At 43.2% G+C, this 22,573-nt stretch overlaps 1 protein-coding gene across 2 annotated transcripts in view; it reads left to right on the top strand.

Moving 5' to 3' along the window:
- Positions 1 to 11,849, top strand: part of creb3l2 (cAMP responsive element binding protein 3-like 2) — a 39,711-nt gene extending 27,862 nt beyond the window's left edge. For both annotated transcript variants that reach the window (XM_080420702.1, XM_080420701.1), the window contains exons 7-12: positions 429 to 487; positions 1,718 to 1,786; positions 4,007 to 4,106; positions 8,635 to 8,764; positions 10,218 to 10,545; positions 11,378 to 11,849. In XM_080420702.1, the coding sequence (XP_080276828.1) occupies positions 429 to 487; positions 1,718 to 1,786; positions 4,007 to 4,106; positions 8,635 to 8,764; positions 10,218 to 10,545; positions 11,378 to 11,450 (759 nt within the window). In that variant the 3' untranslated portion in view covers positions 11,451 to 11,849. The remainder of the gene's footprint in view (positions 1 to 428; positions 488 to 1,717; positions 1,787 to 4,006; positions 4,107 to 8,634; positions 8,765 to 10,217; positions 10,546 to 11,377) is intronic.
- The last annotated feature ends 10,724 nt before the right edge of the window (positions 11,850 to 22,573 follow it).

Below are 22,573 nucleotides of genomic sequence, written 5' to 3'. Positions count from 1 at the left end.
ATCGCCGATCGATAACGTCTCATTTCCACCACGTTACAAAGAAATGGAGATATTAAGCTTTTAGTCAAGGAGATAACATTGGAGCGGCCGACCGGAAGGATTTTTGACATGGATCGACATCCGGCCTCTCCTTCTCAGAGACTCCTTGGATGATCCCAAAGTTTCGTTAGAGCGCCCCACGTGGGCCCCACGTATAAAAAAAAAGGACCAAAAACGGTCCGGACCGTTTATGGCACACAATGAAGCAAAATATATATATATATATTTTTTTTACTTATGTTGCTATAATATCAGTGATTCTCAAACTCACGTTGTGAGCTTGTAGATCTGCACCTGATGATAGACATATTAACCTGTCTGTCTGTCTGTCTGTCTGTCTGTCTGTCTGTCTGTCTGTCTGTCTGTCTGTCTGTCTGTCTCTCTCTCAGATCTCTGCCCAGGAGAGTCGTAGGAAGAAGAAGGAGTACATGGACGCTCTGGAGAAGAAGTGAGTTCATCCAAATAAGTCTCATACATAAATAAATCTGTATTACACTATATCATACATGAGCAACTGGTGGCCCGGGGGCCACATGCGGCCCCCTCCTTCACTTAATGCGGCCTGCAGGTTAATATCAGAATACTATATTATTGATTTCAGCTGTTATGATTCCAAACATGCAATCATGACCCGCTTTAATGACTTCAGTCTTAACAATCTGGGAACCCATCGCCAAATAAAAAAGGAAAAACAGCGCCTTCTGCTGTTTTTTTACTATTTCACTTTCTTTGCTCTGGGGGGAGCAAAATGTAGCACGTGTGCACAAGGAAACCGGTGTTTTTGGTCTGCCTTCAGTTTCACTTCCGGTGGTGCGACTATGTTCTCATTCCCACTAACAATATTTCTACACGGAGCACAAACCCCACTTCTCCCAGAGAACATGGATGGTTTTGGTTATAAGCACACTTGTTTCTACGATGAAAGAGCAAGTTAAAATGTGAATATCTTTCCGTGGTTTTGTCTGCTCCGAGGACGCTATTGTTAAATGAGTTTCGGTTTGTTTTCAGTGGGGAAGGAACGGTACACACGTAAATCCCGCCCACTACATTTGATTGGGTAAAGCGCGGCCTGCTTCCTGATCTGAAGGCACGCCCACTTGTAGGCCAGTGCGTACGCGATATGACGAACCCCCCCCCCCCCGACAGATTCAAACACAGAGCAGAATCTGTTCTTGAGAGATTAGTAGCTTAATGACTAGTACTAACATCGTCTTTTTTTATGTCCAATGTATTTGTATTTAAGTTCATAAAGTTATCATAAGTATAACTAAATGCATTTGAAATAAAGATGATACTTTTCAGGATTCCAATAAAAAAAATCAAAAATAGCAGATCTACAAGCTCAAAACGCGTCGCAGCGTGACGCGTTTTGAGCTTGTAGATCTTGTCTACAAGCTTGTAGAGCTTGTGGTGTAGAGCTTGTGGTCAAGTTGTAGAAAATGTATCATTTTTTAATGTCAACAAAAGGCTAATTCTAGTTTATGGACGGAGGACAATTTCACCACGAATTAAAATCTCTGCGTTACAATTATTGTGGTTAGAGTGGGTTTTAATGACGATAAACCATCATAAGGATTATCGTCCCCGTCCCTAGGAGAGGCTGAACTGGTTTAAAATAATCAAAGTTGTCATTTTCATGCGTTTCGCTGACCTTGCAGTGCCTCTGTTTGTCCACCAGGGTGGAGACGTGCTCCAACGAGAACAGCGAGCTGCGGCGCAAAGTGGAGAATCTGGAATGCACCAACAAGTAAGAGTCTCACACATACGCGCGCACACACACACACACACACACACACACACACACACACACACAGGCACACACACACACACACACACACACACACACACACACACACACACACACACACACACACAGACACACACACACACACACACACACATACAGACACACACACAGGCACACACACAGGCACACTAGAGGGTAGCATGGGTCCAAAAAATTGGACCCGAACCGAAACGGATCCGAGGATATTTGAAAACCGAAACGAACGGACCCTAGAAATAAATCAAATTTACTGGACCCTACCCGAAACGGCACCGAGAATGATTGGATCCGGTCCGAAACGGAGCCGATTAAAATTGGACCCGAACCGTGTCCGATGCTATATTATGCTTATTTTCTCCATAACATCGAGACTGGTCGTCTCAGCGAGTCAGCGCCTCTCCGAGGCGAGCTACAGCGGAGGGTTGGGTCATGCAGAAGTTGAACAGCTACGTTTTCACAGACTTTCATATCCCCCCAGCTCAACCTATACATTAACATAGGAATGAGCCTAGATGCTTATCAATTGTCCATTGAGTGACCTGTCCTGTTGTAGGCGTTAACATGAAATGAATAAAGTGGGCATGAGTGAACTGCTGCGCAACGAATACCAAAACTATGAAAACACCCGCTCGGCGCTCGCCCCAAAACACAGTCGCCCCGGGGAAAATCCGGCGGTATTCGCCTGGTATTCCTAAACATATCAGTAAACTATGCCTAAACCTAACCTTATTCCTAATCTTAACCTCAGTAAAACTATACCTAATCCTAAACCTATTTCTACCCTTATCCTCAGTAAAACAAATACAAGAATACAAGAACCACTGGTCCGCCTGAAAAATGGGGGCGAGGGTGATTTGGGGCGAGCTGTGCCAGAGCCTTTCCATGCGCGACACCGTCGCCCAACTTTCACCACTTTATCCATTGCAGACAGACAGTCACTGTGCTTGCATAATATCCACGACCCACACGTGTTCGGGTCCCTTTATCAACAATTGGGTCCGGCTTGGTTCAGATTCTATCAGTGTCACCTCGGAAAATCCCGGTTCTGTTTATCAACACCGAGCGAACACCCTACTCAGCGCTGATTAGGAGGAGAGCTGTGTGTTGTGGCGTATCAAAAATTGCAGACATACAAGCTCACAAAGCGGCGCGTTGCGACGTGCTGTGAGCTTGTAGCTCTGATATTTTCAACGCGCGACACCATCGTACAACGAATAGGCTATTCTACTATGCAGTGCACAGCAGAGCAGGCTGTCAGAATTAAACCACAGTCAGATCATGATAAAGACTTTAAATGATTATGATTTTAATGGTTGTAGCCAACTACTTTATCCAAATAATAATATTAATAATAGGCTTAAATGATAAAATAGCCTAATAACAGCATTTTCCCAACCGGCCACGGTGGCCGGTGGTGTTTATAATTACCGGCCAATTAAACATTTTACCGGTCAATGGCCGGTAAATACTGGCTAACGGAATCCCTGAGAGAGAGAGCGAGATATATATATATATATATATATATATATATATATATATATATATATATATATATATATATATATATATATATATATATATATATATATATATATATATATATATATATATATATTCTTTTTTTTAAAGCTCGGGTCCTCACGGGTCCATACGGGTCTATCCATTTCAAATGGATCCGACCAAGCCCCGTGGGAATTGGAACCGATCCCACCCTGCCCGACAATATTTTTGGACCCAAAAATGTTTGGTTCTCGTTTCGGGTCTCGGGTATTCGGTTCCGGGTGGACCCATGCTACCCTCTAAGGCACACACACACACACAGGCACACAGGCACAGACACGCGCGCACACACACACACTCACTCACTCACTCACTCACTCACTCACTCACTCACTCACTCACTCACTCACTCACTCACTCACTCACTCACTCACTCACACACTCACACTCACACACATATATACACACATAACACAGGGTGTTGATATAAGTAAATGTTTGTGAGGAGGAATTAATTGTCATAACGACTAAATTGAGGAGAAAAAGGGTTACAAATAATGTATTCATTAAAACTCTCTCTCTCTCTCTCTCTGTCTCTCTCTCTATGTCTCTGTCTCTTTCTCTCTCTCTCTCTCTCTCTCTCTCTCTCTCTATGTCTCTCTCTATGTCTCTCTACCTCAGGTCGTTGCTCCAGCAGCTCCAGTCTCTTCAGGCGGTCGTAGCGGGGAAGGTTCCCAGATCCTGCCGAGTGGCGGGAACACAGACCTCCTCCTGTCTGATGGTACGACCCACTGTGTGTATGTGTGTGTGTGTGTGTGTGTATGTGTGTGACCAGTGGACCAGTGGACCAGTGGACCAGTGTGTGTGTGTGATGTGTGTGTGATGACCAGAACCACTGCCTACTGGTCCACTGGTCATCACATTATTGTCTTAGAAATGAGACATAAAACTATAAAATATCCATGAATTCAAGTCTCCATGAGGTGTGTAATCCATAGGAAAAAATATTTTGGGGGTGAACTATCCCTTTAAACAGCGTAGTGCACTGGAAAATAGCTGATCTACAAGCAGCTTGCAGATCAGCTGTTTTTCAGCTTCATGCTTACAGTTAAAAATGTAAATAAAAAAAGAAAATGGCATTCATCGAATGGTTGAAAACCTAGAACGTTAATGTCGTCACAAGTACTGTGTGTGTGTGTGTGTGTGTGTGTGTGTGTGTGTGTGTGCGTGTGCGTGCTAATAGGTTGTGATGCTGAAACATTGATTAGAATATTGAATTGTAAGCATCTGTTTCGTTAATTACCAGCCGAGCATTTCGTTAAGATGCATAATTCATTTAGCCCTGTGTGTGTGTGTGTGTGTACGTGTGTGTGCGTGTGTGTGTGCGTGTGTGTGTGTGTGTGAGTGCGTGCGTGTGTGTACGCTATACTTTTACTTTTACTCCACTACATCTCAGAGGCAAATATTGTACTTTTACTCCACTACAATTATTTGACAACTTTAGTTACTAGTTACTTTGTAGATTTAGATTATTATTACATAACATACACTTCAGCCCTATATACATTTCGGCCAATTGAGAATAGCAGATCTACAAGCTCACACTCCGCTTGTAGATCTGCTCTTTTTGAATAGCCAACGTATAAATGGATAAAGTGGTTAAAATGAGTGTGCTGCTGTGTTAACTACTTTTGCTGGGGACCCCCTGGAACCCCCTCAAGGACCCCTGGGGGTCCCCGGACCCCACTTTGATTACCAATGCTCATATATACATATATATCTCACATAGACCAAGGGTTAGGGGCGGAGCCACAACGCCTGGGTTTATAGACGCTCGGAACGAGGAGGCGGAGCCTCCAGTGCAGGGAGATGAGGAGGCGGAGCTTACAGTGCGGGGAGATGAGGAGGCGGAGCCTCTTGTGCGGGGAGATGAGGAGGCGGAGCCTCTTGTGCGGGGAGATGAGGAGGCGGAGCCTCTCGTGCGGGGAGATGAGGAGGCGGAGCCTCTCGTGCGGGCAGATGAGGAGGCGGAGCCTCCAGTGCGGGGAGATGAGGAGGCGGAGCCTCTTGTGCGGGGAGATGAGGAGGCGGAGCCTCCAGTGCGGGTTGCGTTTGATTGGCGGTGGACTCGGGGCTCGCGTGAAAATGATGACGTCATTCTGTTTACTGGAACATGAGCACAGAGGAGTTGCTATGGCAACACTGGAGGACCACGCTGGTCCACCCATCTGTCCACGAATGTCTCTGAAGACATTTGTAGATCTTGTAGATCGTGTAGATCTTGTAGATCTTGTAGATCTTGTAGATCGGCTATTTTTTTATAAATGTTCCTCCCAGAACAGGCGTTCAAGCGGTTCAGAGAAATCACAGATGAATAAAGATATAAATAAGCAGCAGTGGATTGAGGCTCTCTGGTTTGTGTGTCTAGTTTTAGAGTTCTCAACGGGGCCTGAAAATGAAGGCCCGGCCCCAGCTGGGCCCTACTGGGCCGGCCCGAGGCTCAGCTCAGCTCGGCTCGGCCCGGCCCGAACTATTACATACTTTTAGGCCAGAAATCCTGGAAAACCCGAAAAGTCATTGCCATTATATGCTTAATGTCCTCAAAGTCACTCATCCAACAAGCTTTAAACTGAGCAGATTGGTCCTTCTGTTCCAGAGATAATGACCAAAACGTCTTGAAAACTGACACTTTCGACGATTTTCGGTTGAGTTTAGGCCAATGACGCCCGTTTTTTCTTTAATAACACAGGCTAGGAAGGTCAGACGCGACAAACTAGATACCTGAGTAAAGCTCACTTTGAGCTGCATCCAACACATCCAACACATCCACTGATGTCCGTTGGCCTTACCGTTAGGCCACTAGGGGCAGTACTAGGGGCAGTTGACATTTTTTTTTGGGGGTAATAGATTTTTTTTTTTTTTTTTTTTTTCTTTTTCTTCAGCCTGGGCCCGACTAATTAGCATAGATTTTGGGCCCGGCACGAGAATGTCGGGTTCGGGCAGAAGTTGAGAACTCTATCTAGTTTAGGGAGTTGGCTGACTGTTCTTTTAGTTTGGTTGCCTGTTTTCTCACAGAGCTATAGTTTGCGTTTTGTGTTATTATTTTGTTCGCCCTGACGTCAAACGTGACTATTATATATATGAATATATGAATGTCTCTGTGTGTGTGTGTGTGTGTGTGTGTGTGTGTGTGTGTGTGTGTGTGTGTGTGTGTGTGTGTGTGTGTGTGTGTGTGTGTGTGTGTGTATGTGTGTGTGTGTAGCAATAAATGGAACACATTCTCACATTCATTTCGTTCCCAAGTCTCTTTTTGTGTTGCGTTCTATCAGCCAAATGTGAAAAAAAACTAGTTAATGTATGAATTAAGGCTGGTAAATGAATATTCAATATTCAAATATTCCTCTAATATGGGGGGGAATTCATATTTGAATATAAAAATGTATATGCGATAACAAAAAAAAAAACATGTTAATATGTTTATTTTACAGAGACAATACAAAAAACAATGTATCAAGTTATTAAAACAAACAAAATATACGTTTTATTGTATCCGAGCACATTGTTTTTTGTATTGTCCCTGTCACATAAACATAGACAAATATTCTTTAATAATATTAATAATAATATAGCCAAGTTTTAAGACCAATATTCGAATATCATTTCTGACGTTGGAGAAACAGCCTGGCCTGTTTCTGTGCCTGAATGTGACCACAAACTCTTTGTGGATGTTGGTGTTGGTGTGTATGCTGCCCTCATTCATTAATGTTGGTGTTGCTTTAACACATTAAGACCTGGGACACATACCGTGTCATTTAAAAATTTCTTTGGCTATTCAAAAACAGCAGATCTACAAGCTCGTAGCGCGGCTTGTACTGTAGATCTGCTATTTTTGAAAAATCTTGAAGATTTCAAAAGATTTTTGCACAATCTTCGCGCGGTGCCGTGCTATGAGCTTGTAGATCTGCTATTTTTGAATAGCCAAAGAAATGACACAGATTCTTTCCCGGTCTAAATGTGTTAATGGACTATGACGTCACAGTCCATGGGGGCCAATCCCAGCATGTTTTTTTAGCCTAATTATTCAGAAAACCTCAGACCACAAAAAAATCCACTGAATGTTCAAAGTTCAGGTTTTTAGGGTGTAATTGAGGTCAGGAAACAAAACAAACATAAATATATACAATTGTATATCTGCTATTTTTGGGGAAAAACCCTGAACATTTTGTACAAATCTTTGAATAAATATATTTTTTAAGCGAACATTTGTAACTGTCTTCTAAATCCTAACAGTTTTTTTTAAATGTTATAAATATCAGTGGTTCTCAAACATTTTCATGTCAAGGACCCCCAAAATGATACGTATTTGGCCGTGGACCCCCCCATCGCAAAATATGTTGTTCCAGGGACCCCCCCAGAAGTTGTAACATGAGTTAAAAATATATATATTCAAAGATTTGCGCACATTTTCACGATTTTTCAAAAATAGCAGATCTACAAGCTCATAGCGCGGCACTCGGTGCATCTAAAATGACACAGATCTGTTCCCGGTCTTAATGGGTTAAAGCTGCACTATGTAACATTCCTGTTCTACCCCGGATTTGAAAAGTGGTGTTTTCTTTGTTTGTTTGTTTTTAGCACTGAGCTAATAGAGACTGTCTGCTTGCTCAGGGGAGAAATGGAATTTTGGCCTTCAGGTGTCAAACCAGAAACAGGATTGTGTCAAAGCAAAGGTCTTGTCCAACAGACACAGGATGTAAATGTCTCAATAGAAGAGACCAAATACAACCACCCCACTTGTTATTCGCCGAGGGGTTTAAAGGAGTAGTTCACTAAAAAAAAAAGAAAAAAAGAACGAAAGAAGAATTACACACTCCATGAAGCATTGAATTCATGGAGATTGTTTTGTTTTTGTCGCGTTCCTGAGACAATAATTTGATTACCGGCGGTCTTTTTAATACCTAAGAAAAGTTTAAATGAAAAAAAATATATATATAGCATTACTGCATCAAAAGTAATCAACAAACTATACTATAAAAACTGGTGAAACATTGGCCACATTGTCAAATAATATATCATTTAATTTGTATATTGTTTTGGGGAGGAGCCTGTCAGCAGGGAGCACGGTTGCATAGCATATAACGCGATATAGAAAGATGGCGGATTTGAAATTGCTGAAAAATAGACTTAATTTACGTTGTGTAGAGTCTGTGGGCGTCTTTTAACCGCACTAAGTGAAGGTGGGTAACTCTCTCTCTCTCTCTCTCTCTCTCTCTCTCTCTCTCTCTCTCTCTCTCTCTCCCCCCCTCCAGGTGGTGGTGTTGTGTTTTGCAGTGTTTGTGGGTCATTTCTACCCCAGCAGTCTGATGCCCTGTTCCACCATCACTGAGACCGGAGTCTCCTCCAACCTGCAGCCTGCTGTCAAAGAATACACAACCACAGGTACTTTACATAGAACCCTACACATTACATAGAACCCTACACAACCACAGGTACATTACATAGACATTGCATTGTGTTCCATAAATCACCCTTTACGTCTGTGTGTTGATTAAAAAAACATTTAACCAATGAAAAGTATTAAAAAGTGCTTCTGACAAAACCATCTAACAACATTGGATCCTCAAACTTTCTGCTAAACCAGCTAACTCCACCAAAGGGGGGAGGAGTTAGCTGGTTTGGCTGACTCCAGGCTCCACCCCCTTTTGACCTCCAACCTCAATGTGAGCTTGGAGGTCCATTCAGCTGTTCTTATCAATGATGAACAAAACCTATATATATATATATATATATATATATATATATATATATATATATATATATATATATATATATATATATATATATATATACACACACACAGACAGAGAGACAGACAGACAGACAGACAGACAGACAGACAGACAGACAGGCAGAGGTATTATTTCATATTCAATAATCACAGGTCAACACGACACGACTGTAATAAAAAATATGACCTCTGACTGTATTACACCCCCCCACACACACACACACACACACACACACACACACACACACACACACACACACACACACACACACACACACTGCTCTGTTGTCCAGCAGCATGAGAGTGCAGATTTAATATGCTCCATAATATCAATTCCCCGGATTCAATTCAATTTGTGTCAATAGTTGACCTTATGCTTCCTCCTACACACACACGCACACTCACGCACACACACACACACACACGTGCACGCACGCACACACAGAAAATGTGTGTGTGTGTGTGTGTTAGCCGCAGTAGTTGTAAATGTTAATAGAGTGTGTATCACTAATAGATGCTTCCATAATAAGCTGTTGTTGATGTAACAATTAAACATGGAGCCTGAGATAGTAGCCTGATAACACACTGCTTATAAACCTGTCTGTCTGTCTGTCTGTCTGTCTGTCTGTCTGTCTGTCTGTCTGTCTGTCTGTCTGTCTGTCTGCCTGCCTGCCTGTCTGTCTGTCTGTCTGTCTGTCCGAGTGCCGCGCTACGAGCTTGTAGATCTGCTATTTTTGAAAAATCGTGAAAATGTGTGCAAATATTTGAATATATATATTGTTTAAAGGGAACATTTTTGACTCAAATCTTTGCTTCATGGGGTCCCTGGAACAAAACATTTTGAGATGGAGGTCTGCGGGCAAATACATATCATTTTGGAGGTCCTTGACATGAAAAAGGTTTGTATTTGGCCCCCATCTCAAAATATTTGCCCCTCAGAAGCAAAGATTTGAGTTAAAAATGAGAAACGTTGTTTCAAAAAATATATATATATTCAAAGATTTGCACAAAAAAAAATAGCCAAAATAAATGTTAAAATGACACACAGATGCTGTCCCGGATTGAAAAGCGTTAATTGGTTCAATATTTATAAAAATGTTTCAGTGAAGTCCAGGAATCTGCTGTCGGCCTTCGAGGACGAGCAGCCACACCTCCTCGGCCTGGGCGGAGACTACCCCGACCAATGGGAGGACACGCCGGCCGTCGTCATGGCAGCGTGGCGTCGCTCGGAGCAACAGAAGCAGCTGGTGCCGGAGGCGGAGCCTGGCGCGGTGGGGGCGGAGATGCCCCTCCCCCCCGCCCCGCCCTTCAGACTGGTGGAGGCGGAGCCTAGCATGGTGGAGATGCCCCTCCCCCCCGCCCCGCCCTTCAGGAGTAACAACAACAACAACGAGACGCAGCAGAGCAACAACATCCTGCTGGAGCTGCACAGGTAAACACAGCTAACCTGATCACACCTGTCCACACCTGGTCCACACTGTAGACCACTAACCCTGTTCATACCTGTCCACACCTGGTCCACACTGTAGACCACTAACCCTGTTCATACCTGTCCACACCTGGTCCACACTGTAGACCACTAACCCTGTTCATACCTGTCCACACCTGGTCCACACTGTAGACCACTAACCCTGTTCATACCTGTCCACACCTGGTCCACACTGTAGACCACTAACCCTGTTCATACCTGTCCACACCTGGTCCACATTGTAGACCACTAACCCTGTTCATACCTGTCCACACCTGGTCCACATTGTAGACCACTAACCCTGTTCATACCTGTCCACACCTGTCTACTAGACCCTCCAGAAAAATGCGATCATGTGATCATAATCAGCCAAATGGCGCTGATTATGCAGGGTTAAAAACATCTTCAAAAAGGGCGCATAATCGCATATTTCCGCGGAAACTTCCCGCATATTTCTCAACTTTTTTCATGTTCCCTATTTTTTTTGCAATTTCACATAAAAAAACCCTCCCGACTGATGAGCGGGTCATCAGCCAATAGACTCACATTTATTACACATTATTGTCTCCGGAATGCCACAAAAACAAAAATGGCTTCATGGGGTTTGTAATTGAAGGAAAATAAGTATGTTACTCCTTTAATTTAGTCAAATGCTTAGGTCACACAAACTGCAAACAATGTAATGATCATTGTCTGTCTGTCTGTCTGTCTGTCTGTCTGTCTGTCTGTCTGTCTGTCTGCATGTGTGTGTCTCTCTCTCTCTCTCTCTCTCTCTCTCTCTCTCTCTCTCTCTCAGAGTGGATCAGAGGTTGAATGACAGCAGTAGTAAAGTGCTCCATCTGGATCGGACCGTCAACGAAACGTCCTGAGTCAACCCCCCCCCCTTCACAACCTTTGACCTATCCTTCTCTAGAGCATGGTTCAGTGTCCAAGGGGGACAAACACACACACACACACACACACACACACACACACACACACACACACACACACACACACACACACACACACACACACACACACACACACACACACACACACACACACACACACACACACACACACACACACACACAAGCAAAGAGCATCAACCAGTGACATTAATGTTGTTTTTTTCCATGTATTTCTTTTTTCTTCATAAAGGTCATGTTTTTATTGTTCTTCTATTCCTAACTAGTTGTATAAGTTGACACTGTAAGGACACTGGTTGTCTTTAGATTTAAAACATGTTGCACTGAATAGAGGCGGAGTCAGTCAGTAGGGATGCACCCATAATATATATATATATATATATATATATATATATATATATATATATATATATATATATATATATATATATATATATATATATATATATATATACATATACACACACACATGCATACATACGTACTTACATACATACATACATACATACATACATACGCATAATATAAATATTGTATTATTGGCCAAAAATATGCCATATTTAATATTTTATAGTACACTAAAGATTGACCAAATAGTGAAAATCTACAAGCTCACACTGAGCTTTTAGATCTGCAATTTCCACAATTTGTTCTTGAAAATGTAAAAAGAAAGTATGAACCTTTCTCAACATGGAAACGATTATGACGATTATGTAAAAAATAATTGTGATTATGTATTCATTGTGACAAGGCAGCCGTCGCCATAGCAGCAACGATTCTGACATTCATAGACGTGAACGTGTTGTTTTTGATGATTCTTTTGTTTAAACAAACCAAATATGGGCGTATGGGTCCAGAGTTTCCACGTTGGGTGCATCCTCCAGGAGGCTGGTCTGCATTAGTAGTCTAGAGGTAGTGTTGACTTAAAGGGATAATTCACCCCAAAAACTATCTTTTTTTTCTATTGATTAGTCACCACATGGAGACTTGAATTCATAGATTATTATTTTAAAGACACTAATGTGATGACCAGCAGACCGGTAGGCAGCGGCTTAGGAATGCGTAATATCCATGAATTCAAGTCTCCATGGGGTGACTAATCCATAGATTCTTTTTGGGTGGGGGGGGGTGAACTATATAAAACTATATTTTATTTTATACTTCATCACACGACGGTGTCTGGAAATAACCAGACACCAAAATAATGTACCATCATCGTATAAAATCTGTTGGTTCTCAACACTTTTTTCCCCCGGGACCGGGGGCCCACTTTGTCAAATCCCCAAAAGCGTTTGCGGCCCACCGCGCTCTCCGAGCAATGTTAAAGTCTTTCACCATCAGTCAATCAATTGTGAATTAAATAGCATTTTTTTTAAATTGAGTTTGTTCCAAGACGGTGTACTGAGGGAGTATGCCATACAAAAAAAATAATTTAACAATTAAGTAAAACAATAAAAGTAAAAACATAAAACAACATTAAAATAACAGCAAAAAAGGCAAAACCGTTAATATTTAACGCCCTACTTCATCATACAAGAGTGTCGCACAAACGTGGTGAAAATAGCAGATCTCCAAGCTTGTGGATCTGCTATTTTCACTACTTTAACATGTTTGTTTTTAAATGATAATAGAATAAGGACATATACGAGGTTTTCACCCGACAGTGAGGATAATTGACGTGTGAGGTTTTGGCACGACAGTGACCTCTGACCTCTGTATTTATAGAAACCTTTATTTGTCTTTTTTATTTTTGTTCTTTTTAAATATTGTCCTGCGTATAGTTGCATTTCATTCGCTTTATTTTATTTCCTAAATAATGTATTTTTTATTATTCCATTCCAGTAAAACGTACAGTACGGCGTAATAGTTTTGATATATATTTTTTTGTTGTTCATGTTAATATTTTTGCAAGTTATTATTTTACTGTGCTCTTTTATATTATTGTTTATTTCGTGTGTGTTTCATAATGTCGTGTACAGTACGTTATTCATCATTTAGTAGCGTTGGGGATCCTATGCAGATCTGGGGTGGAAAAATATGGATAAAATAATGTAATCTGATAATTTCTGAGAGTCCAAGACGTTTGTAGATTTGTATAGATAGATGAAAGGTTTGTAAGGGAAAAGGTTCCGTATCACACTTCTTTGATCAGATAAAAAAACAACCTGTATTGATCGCTGATCAGAAAAATAAAAATAAATATTAGGTTTGTTATCAAGAATAGAATGTTACGCAGAAATACGTTCCGAGTCCGTTTTTAAAGGAGAAGTCAGCTGCATAGGAACCCTGTTTAGATAATAGGCCTGAGTCACATGTCTCTGTGTGGGTCTCTTTCTTTACGACCTCATTTAATTTCATATCACTTTATTATCGTGTTCTTTTTTGCTCTTGAGGCCTTCAAATCACCCAAAGTGTCTTCAGTGTCCCTTTTCCCCCCATGTGTCACTATCTCTGCCATTGATACTGTATTTACGTGTTCATTTTAAATGAGGGACAGGAGGACACGGCGTAGTTTGAACTGAGGAGGCGGTTGTTAGCAAAACAAATTATTCACTTTACTTAAAGGAGCACTTCACCCCTGGAAGAAGTTCCAGGGGTGACCACAGGGGGGACCACAGGGGGACCACAGCGTATCACTGCCTATAACTTCAACTCCCAGAATGCTTTGGTGCCTTGTGGCAGGGGAGGTTCCATGTGGGTGTGATCTCCAACAATAACATCCCTAACATCCAAACAGCATGCCAGTGTCGCCATGTCTGCTTATTATAAGCGGCTTCTTTCTAAAATGTAGTTGATATTTGGGCTTGTTTCCAAATGTTTTGATTGCTGTTTAAACCAGTGGTTCTCAAACATGTTCATGTATTTTTCCACAGACCCCCATCTGAAATTATAATTTGTGGCAGGGAGCCCCTAACAAATATGTGTAAAAAATATTCCACATTTTGAAAAGCAAATAAAAATATTTTGCAAAAAATCCACATTTTGGACTTTTTCCCCCTCAAGATTTTTTTGTAAATAGCAGATCTACAAGCTCACAATGGGTTGCGAAGCGTTGTGAGCTTGTAGATCAGCAATTTTCAAATATATAATATCCCATGTCTAGGTAAAGTGCTCTTGGCATAGTTATTTTTCTTTTGGGCTTGTTTTCATAGACCTGGCTGCTTATTTCTCTCACAATATCTGGCAACACTGGCTGTCCTCGCAAACGTTCATCTAGTTACATATTATGTCCAAGGATTCGTTAGTGATGTCATATCACTGGGACATATAAGTATCTTCATGCAGTTTCACTTCCGTGTCGCATAGTATTGACATCACTGTCACATCCTTGGTATTATGATCCTAGCCTTTCGTGACGGTGTTTGTTTACCAGCGCTGCTACTCCACGCTGTATTTTTTTTTTCAAGCTTGCGCTTATGAAACACTACACAGGATTATTATTTCATGTCAACATTCAAGTACAACTATCAGAAGATAACTCAGGTAAAGTAATGCCTCACTCTACAAGGGCCGCTGGCCGCAGCTAATGGGAGTGGCCGAGTGGCGAAAGAAGGTTGAACAAAGTGTTACGGACACCCCATTGGGGCTGTCTTTTGAGATGGTCTGACTGAGACACGCCGAGACATGTAGTGCGGAAAGGAATGAGACCAATCTCTCATGATGCAAATAACGTCACGAATATTGCGAAGATTACTAGATATCTAAAAACACAGATTATTTAAAAAAAAAACCCAGGATCTTGTTTCTTGACTCCTAAACTTCATTAAAAGACCGAAAACTTCTTCCAGGGGTGAAGTGCTCCTTTAAGTGTCGTTGTTCGTAGACGCTGTAAGGCTCTCATCACAGTCCAGGAACATTTACCCATAATCCTCTGATGTAGCGTTGCACATGTGCTGTAGCCAAAGCGTTGTTATTCTGGAAATTAAACAAATGTTGTTTTTTAAAGTCTGTAACAGAGCTGCCTCTCCACCATACTCTGAAACATTGGCAGTTTGTCGCCCTCTTAAGGCTAATTTCGTCAAAAGTGCTCCATGGAGCAAGAATAAAATAGCAGATCCACTCTTCAATGATGAAGGCACTTTGCCTTATTCCTGTAAGCTCCTAGATGGAGCATAGGGCCGCGTTTTTGGTGAACTATTCCTTTAAATATTGTGATGTTTTTGTGAGACCAAGCCCTTTGTCTTTGCTTCTCAAATTAAATTCATTATTTTCAGACTATCTTTTTAATGTCTATAAAAAATGTTGTTCTGTATCTCCCAGCCAAACTTTATCTGCGGTGAAAAAGAAATTGTCTATTTTTGTAAATATGTATTGTTGATAATAAAGAATAAGCATAATGTCGGGATTTGTAGTTTTTTGTTACACAAAATCTATAATGTGCTGGGACGACAATGACGACACCATGGCTGGACTTACACAGGAAGTGAAAGGAAAAAGAAAAGTGGATTTTAAAGACCTTTTTAGAATCTATAGATCTAATCGTTTCTCCAGTGTGGTTGCTATGGTGATTTTAAAAAATCTATATGGATGATGTGTGTGTGGTGGGTGGTGGTGTCCTACCGTGATTGGTTGATTGCTAATCAATTAGCCAGCAGGATTCTCCTCTGGCTGGGTTTAAAAATAACAGCTGGAGGACATCAGGGCCATATTTACATGTCTGATAAAGGTTACTAAGGCCTGTAATAATAGTCTGTATTGTCCCCAAGGGGATATGTGTCTTCACAGTCTGTTCAACAACAACAACACATAACCATTGGTACCATGACGTCGACACAAAAAACCTCCCTATCAGCCATAATGGTTGAGGGAACAAAACTACTGCTAAATGTCATTTGCTCAAGTTTTTTTCAGAAAACAGAAACAAACCAAATACTATAAATAAAGAAACATCACATGTTGACCTGGTAACCAGGTCACCTGGGACGTATCATCAGTGTTGTATCCTGGGACGTATCATCAGTGTTGTATCCTGGGACGTATCATCAGTGTTGTAGCCTGGGACGTATCATCAGTGTTGTATCCTGGGACGTATCATCAGTGTTGTAGCCTGGGACGTATCATCAGTGTTGTATCCTGGGACGTATCATCAGTGTTGTATCCTGGGACGTATCATCAGTGTTGTATCCTGGGACGTATCATCAGTGTTGTATCCTGGGACGTATCATCAGTGTTGTAGCCTGGGACGTATCATCAGTGTTGTAGCCTGGGGTCAACGGGTGTTTCGGGTCTCGCAACAACATACACCCTCGCCCAGGTGACCCAGCCGGGGGTTGATCAAGCCCCCGACTTACTCCACTACCATTATTTGAAAACCTAAGTGACTAGTTACTTTGCAGATATAAATATATTACATAATAAAACATACATTAACCACTTTAGCCCTATTTTATACCTCGGCTATTTGAAAATAGCCGATCAGCAAGCTCACAACGCGTCGCAATGCGACGCGTTGTGAGCTTGTAGATCGGCTATTTTCAAACATTTTAGTACTTTTACTTCTGGTACTTTAAGTACATTTTGATACCATTACTTTTGTACTTTTACTCAAGTAAATTATGAATTCCAGACTTTTACTTCTACATTGCAGTATTGATACTTTTACTTAAGTAAAACATTTGAGTACTTTCTCCACCACTGGTAGCTACCCACGGTCAGTCCTCTTAGAGGAGAGACAGGGCCACTCAGTCCGCTTCTCCAGAACTACTCTGCCGGGACCGGGGGAGAGGAGAGGCTCTGGCACGTGGAGGGACCAGGCTCTGTGGATGGTCTCCTGGCCGGGCTCCTCCTCCGTCTCACCAGGTCCAGGACCTGAGCGTTGCACCAGACTCCCCCCGATCCAAGCATTTCACTCCGGCGTGATGGTGTCTTGGGCCGTGGTGGTACTGCAGGCTCCAAAAAAAAATGGAGTACTTTTTCCATCACTGGGCAATTGTACTTTCTCCTGACACATCAGGCAATGTTGTTTTTGCCGCAACATAACATGGCCTTTGGGCGGCAGTGGCTCAGGGGTAGAGTGGACGGTGGAGCGGCCGGCCCAGTTCGATCCCGGGTCAGGGGGCTGAACCCCAGAGTTAGTGTGGAAGTGTCTTTGAGCAAGACACTGAACCCCTCACTGCTCCCCATGAGCAGGTTGGTGCCTTGCATGGTTTCCTCCTCCATCGGTGTGTGAATGTGTGTGTGAATGTGTGTGTGAATGTGTGTGTGAATGTGTGTGTGAATGTGTGTGTGAATGGGTGTGTGAATGTGTGTGTGAATGTGTGTGTGAATGTGTGTGTGAATGGGTGAATGTAATGCACTATCTATGTAAAGCGCTTTGTATAAATGCGCTGTATAAAAGCACCATTTACCATTTACCTTGGTCACACTCTTGCCAATAGTTCTGGGGCGGAACAACATGATCATTTTCAATAAGGATATACTGTAGGCCATTCTACCAGAGGTGGCCACAGATGATGTAGGCAAATAAAATAAAATAAATCAGCGAAAAACGATGTGAGACGTTATTTTGGGACGGTGACAATGTCTAGAAATCTGATATTTTTTCTTATTATTATTTTAGTATCCTGTGAGTCAGCCTGAACTATTATGTGTTCTCTGTCTCTTTGCTTTGCTTTTACATGAATAAAGTATTTTGCTTTAGTAAAAAAAAAGATTTTATTGTGTGTGTGTGTGTGTGTGTGTGTGTGTGTGTGTGTGCGTGTGCGTGTGTGTGTGTGTGCGCGCACGCGCGTGCGTGCGTGTGTGTGTGCGTGTGTGTTCTTTGCTTGATGCACGTTGAGACAAATTAAGGTCTTATATTAGCATTAGACAGATTTATTCTTGTAAAATGTGACACATAGCAACCAGGAGCCATCTTTATTCAATTAGTTCATTCATTCTACCACACACACACGCACACACACACACACACACACACACACACACACACACACACACACACACACACGCACACGCAAGCACACGCAAGCACGGACGCACACACGCAACCACAAACAAACAAACGATTATGCTAGATTCTAGCAACCAGAAGGTTTACAAATTCGGATTCAAATGTCTCTCTGCAAATGTTGGCAGATAAAACAAATGACCGCCTCATCCCTTGATGTTCCTCTGTGTGTGCGTGTGCACGTGTGTGTGTGTGTACGTGTGTGTGTGTGTGTGTGTGTGTGCGTGTGCGTGTGCGTGTGCGTGTGCGTGTGCATGTGTGCGCGTGTGCGTGTGCGTGTGCGTGTGCGTGTGCGTGTGTGTGTGCGTTCGCGTGTGTGTGTGTGACGTGTGTGTGTATGTGTGTGTCTAAGCCTTCAAATGACTTTGCTCTATCTTCTAATTAAGTTCAAGTCTAACTGTAATTCCATTACAGTAGAAATGTCCTACCAGAGGTTTTCTTCATTGAACTCCCACAGTTCCTCAACCCGGCCTCAGACTGCTAGGGGCAGTGGTGGAAAAAGTATACTCACATCTTTTACTTAAGTAAAAGTATCAATACCGCAATGTAGAAATACTCTGTTAAAAGTCTGGAATTCAAAAATGTACTTGAGTAAAAGTACAAAAGTATTGGTATCAAAATGTACTTAAAGTAGAAAGTACGCAGAATGTTTCACAAGTTTTCAAATGTATACAAATCTTTTGAAAATAGCAGATCTACAAGCTGCCTACCAGTGACATCATCAGCATCATCGATGGGGAATCCAAGCTATTAGAAACCGCAGACTTTGTATTCCTGGAAGCTTAGCAAGGCTCTGACGGGAAGCCGTTGTTCTCACGTTAAAACAAATAAATAAATAATGAAATCTGGTTTGAAATCAAACCTGCCCATACCGATGATGTCACTGGTAGGCGGGTTTCTGAGCGGTCCACAGCCCTCCTCTGAGACACAGAGTGAGCAGACAGACATGATGTCACGTTATAATGAGCTTTAGTGAGGACCAATTATATGAAGATAAGATATATTATTATAATGAGCTTTAGTGAGGACCATTTACCGTATAAGATGAAAATGGGTGAAGTTGTCCTTTAATAGCCAAAGAATCTGAGTTGCTAATCCCCCCCCCTTCCCAACACACACACACACACACACACACACACACACACACACACGCACACGCACACGCACACACACACACACGCGCACACACACACACACACACACACACACACACACACACACACACACACACACACACACACACGCACACGCGCACACACACACACACACACACACACACACACACACACACACGCACACACACACACGCGCACACACACACACGCACACACACGTGCACGCACACACGCGCACGCACGCACGCATGCAAGAACACAACAGACAGTCTGTCATATTGTGTGCGTGTGCGTGTGCGTGTGTGTGTGTGTGTGTGTGTGTGTGTGCGTGTATTACTATGCTTGTAAGGACCAAATGTCCCCATGTCCACATTTTCGAGCTTTTTTCAAAAATAGCAGATCTACAAGCTGAGCTTGTAGATCTGCTATTTTTGAATATCCCAAAGTATAAAATATGGATAAATAAGGGGTTAAAATGATTGTGACGCTTTATTAACTCATTTTCCTGGGGACCCCCTGGTACCCCCTTGAAGTACCAAAAGTAGAAGTACTCTTTATATACAGAATGTCCCATTTCACAAGTTATTATCTGTCTAAAATGTATACAAATCTTTTGAAAATAGCAGATCTACAAGCTCACAACACGTCGCATCGCGACGCATTGTGAGCTTGTAGATCTGCTATTTTCAAACGGCCGAAATGTAGGGTTGAAGTGGTTACTGTATGTTTTGTAATAATAATCTAAATCTATCTAAAGTAACTAGTGACTAAAGTTTCCAATAAATGTAGTAAAAGTACAATATTTGGTCCGAGATGTAGTGGAGTAGAAGTAAAAGTGTAAAAGTATTGGAAGTTGGAATTACTGAAGTAAAGTAGCTTACTTCAAAATTGTACTTAAGTAAAAGTACTCAGTTACTTTGCACCACTGTGTGTGTGTGTGTGTGTGTGTGTGTGTGTGTGTGTGTGTGTGTGTGTGTGTGTGTGTGTGTGTGTGTGTGTGTGTGTGTGTGTGTGTGTGTGTGTGTGTGTGTGTGAGAGAGAGAGAGAGAGATAAAGCAGCATTGCATTGTGTTGTTGTTGTGTGAGAGAGAGAGAGTCGTTTAGTCATGATGATGATTGTGTGTGTCGGAGATAAACCGTGCTCGTGCGCGCGCGTCAGCTCGCGCATGCATCATTTCTCACCCTCTGTCCTAGTTTCTACTGATGATGCTGCAGAGGGGCGGGGCTGCGGGGGGGGGGGGGGGCTATCCCATAATGCTCCTCCCTCTCCTCCTCTGGGACAGACAGACAGACAGGCAGGCAGACAGACAGACAGACAGACAGACAGACAGACAGACAGACAGACAGACAGACAGACAGACAGACAGACAGACAGGCAGGCAGGCAGGCAGGCAGACATGGTTCAAATTACGCTCATCTGTCACAAGCATCATGGCGCAACTTGTTCCTGATTTTGGCATTTTCTACATTTACAACCCGTACATCTACATGAACGTTCACATTTCAAATATAAAGTTCTGATCCCACGGCCACGGATGTTACAAGTTAAACTGCTTGTGTCTAAGTACCCGTATCTTCAGTTTTGTTCAATAAAAAGCATTTTAATCCGATCGCCGGCCATTTTTTCATAGAGTGATAATGTATCAGAGTGCAATACACTTCCAAGCCAATAGGGGCGCGTAGTTGAAAGCATATGAAGGAAATTCTTATAAAATGGCCGGCGATCGGATTAAAATGCTTTTTATTTAACAATACTGAACATACAGGTACTTAGACCCAAGCGTTTTAACTTGTTACATCCATGGCCATGAGCTCAGCACTTTATATTTGAAATGTGAACGTTTATGTAGATGTACGGGTTGTAAATGGAGAAAATGTAAACACCAGGAACAAGTTGCGCCATGACTGTCATGCTATGACAGTCATGTTTCAGTGCTAGCAGCAGGCAGACAGACAGAAGGCTGACAGACAGACAGGCAGACAGACAGACAGGCAGACAGACAGACAGACAGAAGGCTGACCAACGGCGTGCCGTTAGGAGCGGATCACACATCCACCTTCTCCCCGGGAATAAGAGCCTCTACGGCGGATCAAACATCCACCTTCTCCCCGGTGGTCGGTCGGATCCTCCACAAACAGCGGATAAAACAACCTCTTCTCCCCGGCCAGGAGAGCCTCTACGGCGGACACACCGAGCCCTCCTCTCCCCGCTCACAGCCTCCTCCACAGCGGATCAAACCACGACCTTCTCCCCGCTCACAGCCTCCTCCACAGCGGGTAAAACCACGACCTTCTCCCCGCTCAGAAGAACCTTCAGGGTGGATACAAAAAAAAAAAAAACCTTTTAGTTTCTCCTCCCCGGCGATCGGAGCCTCCACAGCGGACACGTCTAGTCGCTCAACCCGCTCCTCTCGACATTTCCTCCGGAGCCAGCAGCGGGCTGTGGAGCTCTCTGTAGCCGGGGGACAGCTCTCTGTAGCCGGGGGACAGCTCTCTGTAGCCGGGGGACAGTTAGAGAAGGACCGGGGTGTGGAGCTCTCTGTAGCCGGGGGACAGCGATCTGTAGCCGGGGGACAGTGACCTATACCTGGGGGACAGTTAGAGAAGGACCGGGGTGTGGAGCTCTCTGTAGCCGGGGGACAGCGATCTGTAGCCGGGGGACAGTGACCTATACCTGGGGGACAGTTAGAGGAGACCGGGGTGTGGAGCTTTCTGTAGCCGGGGACAGTGACCTATACCTGGGGGACAGTTAGAGAAGGACCGGGGTGTGGAGCTCTCTGTAGCCGGGGGACAGCTCTCTGTAGCCGGGGGACAGTGAGAGGAGACACGGGGGGTCCGGTGGCTCCTGCCAGCCTGTCCGGCCGGCATGGACCCCCTGCGGGCAGGGGAGCTGGAGGAGGAGTTGGAGGAGGAGGAGGAGGAGGAGCAGGAGGACCACCACCACCACCACGGAGGTCCCGGAGGACTCGGAGCGGCCGGGGGAGACGGTGAGGAGGCCGGGGAGGAGGAGGAGGAGGGAG

The sequence above is a fragment of the Gymnoscopelus braueri genome (assembly GCF_963280865.1).
Source record: "Gymnoscopelus braueri genome assembly, chromosome: 23".
Taxonomy (NCBI): domain Eukaryota; kingdom Metazoa; phylum Chordata; class Actinopteri; order Myctophiformes; family Myctophidae; genus Gymnoscopelus; species Gymnoscopelus braueri.
This window is presented reverse-complemented; position numbering and strand designations above follow the sequence as displayed.